General features: G+C 42.1%; 1 protein-coding gene across 1 annotated transcript in view; it reads right to left on the bottom strand.

The window, feature by feature from the left end:
• The window catches only part of SYCE3 (synaptonemal complex central element protein 3), a 24,609-nt gene extending 17,815 nt beyond the window's left edge, over window positions 1–6,794 (bottom strand). Inside the window, exon 1 of the mRNA XM_006888013.1 lies at window positions 6,666–6,794. Coding sequence (XP_006888075.1) covers window positions 6,666–6,774 — 109 coding nt within the window. The 5' untranslated portion in view covers window positions 6,775–6,794. The remainder of the gene's footprint in view (window positions 1–6,665) is intronic.
• Between the last annotated feature and the right edge of the window lie 1,577 nt (window positions 6,795–8,371).

Here is an 8,371-nt window from a genome sequence, read left to right as displayed (position 1 = left end):
GACTCGATGGCACATAACAACAACAACAGTTGTTTAACACACACTTAAATGGTCTTATTGGAGAAAGGGAAAGGGGAGGTTCTTGCAGATTCACAAGGAAATGCCATAAAGGTAATATATGACCAGCATTATCCATGCGCTTTTTTGGGTTTACTGAGTGAATAGCACTTTCCTTATGTAAGCATCTGCTCTCAGGTTTTTCACACTGAGAACATGGAGATTTCAGTATGAAGACTCCTTGAAATCTTAAAGAGTAGCAAACCCAACCACCCTTCTATATTATCCCTCTAGCTTGTTTATATAGGCAGAATGAGTCATCTCTCCATTTTAGATGGCTAGTCATTTGTGAAAGATCTTAGTATTGCTTGCTTCATCTACTGGGATTAATCTAATACAAAGTGGCCTTCAGGAACAGTTAAAAAGAATTACGATGTTTGGGAAATTTTCTTCTAGCAAATCTTAAATGTTTCTTCTGCTTCTTTTAGTGTCTTCTTCTTTTGGAATTCCAGTCACATGAAAGTTATTCCTCTTTTTATGTCCCACATAATTCTCATGCTTTCTTCATTTTCTTTTCTTTTTTATGACTGTCCTTCCTTTAACATATTAGTATTGAGGATTTTTCTCAGTTCATGAATTCTGTGTTCCATATCTTCAATTCTGTGTTTTTGTCCTTCTAACAAGTTATAGATTTCTGCAGTCTTAGTCTTAATATTCTGAATTTTAATTTGCTGGTTTTGTATTACTTCTAATTTTCCATTTATTTTTGTGCTGCATAGTTTTAAAAAAATTCTTCTGTGTTTTCTGTTGTTTTTCCCCTACAATCCACAGAAGACACTTGGCTATCCTTCTTTGGAATTTATTACCTGGAAGTTCTAATAGCATTTATTTCTCTGAAAGATTTTCTGTTTCTTTACTTTGTTCAACTTTTTGTGCTATCTTATTCTAATTTTCTGAGTTGTTTAATGTTATCTGTTGCCTCCAAGACATTGTGGTGGTGCTGTCTTTGTTTTATTTTGGTTTGATCTATCTGATTAAGCTTTGGAAATGTGTGGCACCACTCGCTAATTTGGGAGTTCTTGGTGAGTCTGACAAGTAAAGGAGCAGGATATACTGCTTTCTGTTCACTGTTTAGGTAGAGCAGTTCAGGATAGGCTGGACTGGCACTGGCTGCAATCTTCTGTCAGTCTGGTGAAGCAAGAGCTGGCCTTTACTCCTGCTTAATGGGCAAAGCTGTTGGAGGCACATGTGAAGCCGGAAACTACTGCATTGTGTTGCAAGGTGGGGGAAAAAGAAAAAGAAAATATTCCCAAAATGAAACCAAGATTGGACAGTAAAAGAAAATAAGAAAATTAAAACTGAGAGGCCTATAAGATGAAGAAGAATCAGAATAAAAAGGCAAAAAAGAGGAAAAGCAAGAGGGTGAGGGTAAGGGGAGAAGAAAGTCAGCAAGAGAAAGAAAAAAGTCAGAGAGAAAGTGGAAGAAATGGGGGAGGGCAGGGGGAACTCATCCAAACACAAAACACCAAGGAGAAAAGCCAAGAAAACTCAGAAATCAATGGGAAGGGGGACAATGATAGTGGAAAGGGAAGAACCTTGGAGGAGCGTAGGCTGGGTCCCTGACTGGTACCACTGCTGTGGTAGGTGGAGGTAAGGTGTTTGATCTGAACAGTTTACCTGCTTGTCCAACAAAAGGTTAGGGTTAAGATGCCCAGTTAAGTTAGAGTATCTGTTCATTGGAAAAGTGGCTGAGGCCCCAAGATGAGAGTCAGGCTAAAGAGAGCACCTCTTCTGGTCTACAGCATGTTGAGGGCAGGGTGCTCAGCCTGTGATGGAGTCTCCGCTGCCCTCACAAGACCCTAAGGTAGTCTGCTCAGCCAGAGATATTGCCTTTGTCAGTTCAGGGGATGGGTGCAGTCTGGGTATGCAGGCAGAGAGAGAAAGTGTGGAGACATAGTCACTGCCTATCAGAGAAGTCCAAGAATGTTGCATTTCACAGAGAGTGCATTGCTCTAAATGTGACTGTGGTGTATGCTGAGCAACGTATTTTCAAGGGTGCTGAGTGAAAGGCAAGGACCAATTCAGTGGCTGCTTTCAGGTCTGGTATGGCACAAGCCACAGGCTCCTGGAGGGAGTCTCTGAATGCAGAGCCAAGAGCACACTTTCAGCACTAGAAACAAAACAGAATGGACCTGGCCTTAGGTGGAACAAGGACAGGCCAGTGAAATACTGCTAGCTACCTGGTAGGTGGTGGTGGAGGGCAACGGTACTCCTTTGATCGTTGGTAGGGAATGGAGAACAAGGCAGAAGACTATACACCTCTTATTATCATCAGTCAGCTGCTTGTGTGGACATGTCCAGAGTCCCAAGTTCCCATGCCAGAACCTGACGGCAGGTACTGCTTACAACTATCTTCTGTCAGTCTTCATATTTGATGTTTTAAATCAGCTTATTCCTTCAGTTATGTTTGAACTACTTCATTATCTTTTCCTTTTCAGGGTTCCAGACTCATCCTTCATCTGCTATCTTGTTTTTCTGGTATATTGGTTGAAGAACCATCTGCATATTCTGCCATCTAACCTGGAAGTCTCTGTTGTCATCAATAAAACACAGGTAAATTTCTTTCAGGTATTCTTTGAGAGCACTATGCTGAAGGAACTAACTCAGGCACATAAGGACAAATACTGCATAAGACCTTTGTTGTAAACACAGAGGGATAAGCAGTAAGTTGTGTATGGATATCCAAAGAGGGAAGGGAAGGGGGTGGGAAAAGGGGGTTACACTGCAGGGTTGCAGAGTTTGCTGGGTGGAGAGAGGGTGTTGAAGGAATTAGGAAATATCCAGTGGGGATCTGAAAAGATTGGGTAATGGTGGGCATGGATCAATGGTGATTAATTTCAGAGGACACAATGTATGGGAAGGATTGTAAGAAACACAATGTGAATGGGGGAAACCCCCCCAAAATAATAATAAACTATCTTCCTTAAATTTTGTTTGCATGTGATATTTTGTCATTCAATAATTTCTACATTCATTTGCTTGCCTTTTATAATGAGCATGAATATAGATCTCTACCAGTAGGTTGCCCAGGCAGTTAGTTCCCTTCTAAACTTCTTGGCATAGACAAGTGAGTATTTCTAGCACTGCATCTGTTGCAACATCTCAACTGATAGTCCTTCACTTCTTGCAGCCCCTGTTTTTCACCAAGGCCTTCAGTGCAGCCCGGGCTGCTGTTTTTCAGGGCATCAGTTCTTGACCACGTGACACCGCCAGAAATGGCTGAACACTGACTAGTTCTTTTTGGTATATACATTCTATATTAGTGAGCTCTAGTCTCAGAGTGCTCTCTTGCTTCCCTTGAACATGTTACTGGGAAAGACCAATCACTGGAAAAGAACATCATATTTAGTAAAATTTGGGTTACTGCAAATGAAAGCATGTCTCCATGAGATGAACTGACATGGTGATTGCAACAATGGGCTCAAACGTACCAATGTCTGTGGAACTGTTGCAGGATTGGGAAATATGTTGTATGTCATATTTAAGTTCACTATGACACCCATATGAGGATACTTGTGGCATCAGGATTGGTGGAAGATCTATTAACAATCTGCGTTATGCAGATGACACAACCCTGCTTGCTGAAACTGAGGAGGACCTCATGCACTTGCTGTGAAGGGTCAAGGACTGCAGCCTTCAGTATGGACTGAGGCTCAAGGTCAAGAAGACAAAGATTCTCACCACTGGACCAATTGGCAGCGGCAGGGTGGATGATGAAGAGATTGAGATTGTTCACAGCTTCAGTTTGCTCAGCTCCACAGTCAACACTCTTGGCACCAGCAGTCAGGAAATCAAAAAGCGTATCGCAATGGGAAAGTCTGCTGTTAGGGACCTCTCTAAAGTACTCAAGAGCAACGGTGTCTCTCTGGAGACTAAGGTGCGCCTGATACAGGCCATGGTATTTGCAATCGCTTGTTATGCATCAGAGAGTTGGACAATGACTAGGGAGGATAGAAGGAGAGTGGATGCTTTTGAGCTGTGGTGCTGGAGAAGGGTACTGAATGTACCATGGACTGCCAGGAAAACAAACAGATTCATCTTGGAGAGGATTAAACCAAGCTACTCCTTGGAGGCAAGGATTCTGGGGCTTCGTCTGACATACTTTGGACATGTTGCCAGGAGGGACGAGTCCTTGGAGAGGGACATCATGCTTGGGAGGGTGGAGGGACAGCGCAGGAGGGGAAGACCCTCTATAAGATGGATTGATTCAGTGGCTGGGGTAATCGGGATGGGTGTGTCAGAGGTGGTGCAGTTGGCGCAGGATAGAGCAGGGTTTAGGGCTGTTGTGCATAGGGTCGCTATGAGTCGCAAACGACTCGACGGCACATAATAACAACAACAACATGACACCCAACAATAAATAATGCACGTTCATTCCCCTTTCATTAGCTGGTCAGTGGTTTGAACAGTGGATAGTGCTTCCTTGGTTTTTCTCCTTGCCCTGTGTGTTTACTTGCAGAAATAAAGGCCTTTTCAAGGGCGACAGAGACCAAGGACCCCTATTCCGTGCCCACTTTAAATTTAATCTCATGGACCAATGTGAGATATATGTCATTCTGATCTAAAACCAGGGACTTCTGTTAACAACATTTATCTTAACTTGTCCAAAGGACATTAGAATTATCCACTGCTTATACTTCACATGGAAAAACATCTTCATATTCCAGTGGACTGGATTTTAATTCATGACTCAAGAACATACAATATACTTGAGAAGTGAAAAAAAGTGAACTGGACAAAATGTTTTAATATAATTTAATCTGTAATTACTACCATGATGATAAAGCATACCTCTTTAGTAGTTGATAGATTTAAAATGCAAAAAGAGGCTTATATTAGCTCTCAAATGAGATAATGTGTTTAGAAATGTATAGAAATAGAGTTACAAAAGCAAGAAAATACATGAAATTAAAACTAAGGAAAGAATCAAGTAAAAAGAAATGAATGGATTTGTAGGAATTTAAGTAGTATGTTGTAGATAAGTACTGTTGTTGTTAGGTGCTGTCAAGTATGACTCAGAGTGACCCTTTATAGGGTCACAGGCTTAAACACTATGTTATCCTGTGCCATCCTCACCATCTCTGACACACTCGGGCCCATTGCAGCAGTCACTATGTCAATCCACCTGGTTGAGGTTCTTCTTCTCTTTTGCCATTCCTCTACCTTTCCAAACACAATGTCCCTCGCCAAGGAATAACCTCTCCTACCAACATGCCCAAAGTATGTGAGATGAAACTTAATCTTTGGCTCCAAGGAGACCTCTAGCTGCACATTCTCCAAGACATATCTGTTTGTTCTTTTGGTAGTCCATGGGATATTTAGTACTCTTATCCAACACCACAGCTTAAAGATATTAATTCTTCTTCTGTCAGCCTTATTCATTATCCAACTCTCAGATGTATCTCTCAGATGAGTAACAAGTGACTGAAAAGAGTACGGCCTGAATCAGGCACATCTTAGTCTTCAAACAGACATCATTCATTACTCCTGAGCAATTTGGAGAAGTCCCTGATTACAGACCTTGCTAGTACAATACGTCTTCTGATCTCCTGACTGCTGGTACCAAGTGTATTGATACCAGGATAAGTACTAGGGGATGCAAAAGGAGCAACACAAGGTAACTCTGTCAAGCAGACCCAAACTAGACATGTTTTGTTCCTGACAGAATAATGCAGAACCTTTCAAGAAACACAGACACTTTACCAAATTGTCATTCACATCTCTGATGTCAGCATCCTCAGGAGATTTAAATAACTCATTTAAACAACTCTTCAAGCTGAGCCTTTATGAGAAGCCTGTGCTCCTTGTCTCTGGGGTAAGAGGAACACTCCCTAGGATGCTTCCTTCTCACTAGTGTTGGAATATTTGCCATAAAGAGACTCTCCAGTGGATCTGAGTGAAAACACAACATGCAGCCTGGTTCCTCTGTTACACCAGATGGATGAGAATTAATAGTTTAAAATGAACATATTAAAAAGCAAGAGAAGATAGAAATAAATGTTTTACTGATCTTAGGTTAAGGAGAGACTGTGCTCTGAAGCAGCAGAAATAAGCCAGTAAGGACAAGTCTGACAAATGTCCACTCTATGGAAACTCTTGCTCACCGAAGCTTCATAGATGGGGGAAAATCCAAACCAAACCAAACAAGAAACAACTCTTACCACGAATGTGGACAGTCACTACAGACAAAACATGGAGAAATGGGGTAAGCTCTGCTGCAGCCTTGGTCTCCATGTCAGCTCCCAGCCGGTCTTAGCACCATTACTTTGAACCCTTTCTATTTCAGTGACTTAGGGAGAGAAATACTTGGGCTGGCCATCTGTACAGCTCTAGAGCTATGACTGGTGCTGTCAGGGAGTGATAAAAGTGGTCAATATTTCTGCCTTGAAGAAAAGTGAAGGCAGTTGCAGAAATTAAGTGCAAACACATTTAAAATGAACACACCATTCACAGCAACATTCAGGATAGTGTCAAATGTAGTGGCACAGCAGCGGCATGCCACAGAGATGACAAAGGGCTAGGGAGACACTTGATTTGAACTTAAAAAGTTAGGGAGGACTTGGGTTACTAGACAGAAAGGAAGGCACCTGTCTGGTAAGACAGCATACCTGAGATTTTCTCCATCTCCTCCAGTAGCTTTTCCAAGTCCTTATTCAAGTCTGACAGCATCTTCAACATGTTGTCATAGTTTCTGTCTCCAGGGTCAGAATCAGCCATCTGGTGATGCACACAAAAAAGCTCCAATGAGACAGAAGTGGGTTCACTTCCAGCCCTATGCTGTTACTGGTTCTACCAAGTTTGGTCTTCTTATCTCTTAAGTTCAGACAATACCACCCATTCTGGAGGGCTGTTTTGGGGACAGTGTGACTGGCAAAGGTGTACAATGTTCTCACTAAAAGGATCCACTGTGTTGATCTTATGTAAAGACACAATACCTGTCCTTGAGGAATGTGTGATGTTTGATGGCAGTAAGACACACACATCCTCCATGTGTGACAATCCAGTCTGTGACAAATGTCCCAGTGGACACATGAATAGCTGCCACAACAGATACAAATATGAAGCCTGGAAGAGGCAAGTAAGTCAATTTTTAAATACATAATGATTCACAAATCTGTGGCTGTGCAGAACCACTCCTTCTTACTCTCCTTTTCTCCTAACAACATATTGTCAGGTCTGGTTTCCCCCATCTTCCCAGGGTCCTTCCCCCGTTTTCCCTCTTCCTTCTTTTTCACCTTTCACTCTCTAGCATGGCCCACTGTACACTAGCTATGCTTCTGTCTTGCTGCCTTATCACTTACTGCCTTTTCACATGGTTTGCTAAAAATAACAAAACCAACAACAAAAATCTTTACACAAGGGCTCTCTTGGACCCTAATGATGGCCCTGCAGCCTGAGGCAGAAAACTGGGGTTACCTTTAACTTCTCCCTCTTTTCTTCCAGCATGTTTGCTTGTTCATGGCTTAAATATCTAATTATATATGGGACAGCAAGACTTAGTGTGCATGGAAACATGATGAACTTAAGCTTTCCTCATGAAACTCACAACATGTCCCAGCTTCTCAATGTTCCTACCAGCACCCCTGTTTTAATTGAGGTTCACTCCTCCACCAACCTTAAAGCACAGGCTTGTGGATAGCAGCCATGATATGCCTGCTCCTGCTCTGTGAGTGCTGTAGTCAGCCAGCCAAAGGCCACACTTTTGCTCCACGGGGGACACACAACCCACAAATTGTTTAATTGTTGGTATGTGCCATTAAGAATTTACTCCTAGCTGACACTCCAATGGATTTCCAGAGGCTCTAAATCACATGGGAGGAGAAGGCCCATCTTTTTTTCTGAATAGCTGCTGTTGCACTCAAACCCCTTGCCCTTGGGTTGGTAGAAGTACTCCTTAACATTAGGCCAGCAGTGCTCTGAACAGACACATACATAAAGGAGGCATTTTCAGTCTGTGATAATTTTTATACAAATAAAATAAAACAGACTGGTGCAGTTAGGAGGCTCTTTCATGAAGATAGAGCACTTCATGTTGGGAAGAGGCATTGGAGCTGACACTTGATTACAGCTGACTTGGGACCTGAGGATCTGAGCGAGCCTTTCCCCACCAGAGATGGCTCAAGCAGAGTTCCAAAGATAAGAGTGGCTCTGGTATGCTTTGAGGAATAGAAACAAAGTGCAAAATAGGCTTGAGAAGAAGAGTGGTGTGAGATCATGAGTGGCAAGGATTTTGGTTTTGCTTTCAATGTAAGGGAAAACAGCTAGAGGTTGAAAGCAGAATTATGCAATATAATTTTTTATTTTTATTTTTTTT

This window comes from Elephantulus edwardii, unplaced genomic scaffold (genome assembly GCF_000299155.1).
Source record: "Elephantulus edwardii isolate Elephantulus edwardi_28Jun2011 unplaced genomic scaffold, EleEdw1.0 scaffold00064, whole genome shotgun sequence".
Taxonomy (NCBI): Eukaryota; Metazoa; Chordata; class Mammalia; order Macroscelidea; family Macroscelididae; genus Elephantulus; species Elephantulus edwardii.
Note: the sequence above shows the minus strand (reverse complement) of the source record. Positions and strands in the feature narration are given on the sequence as shown.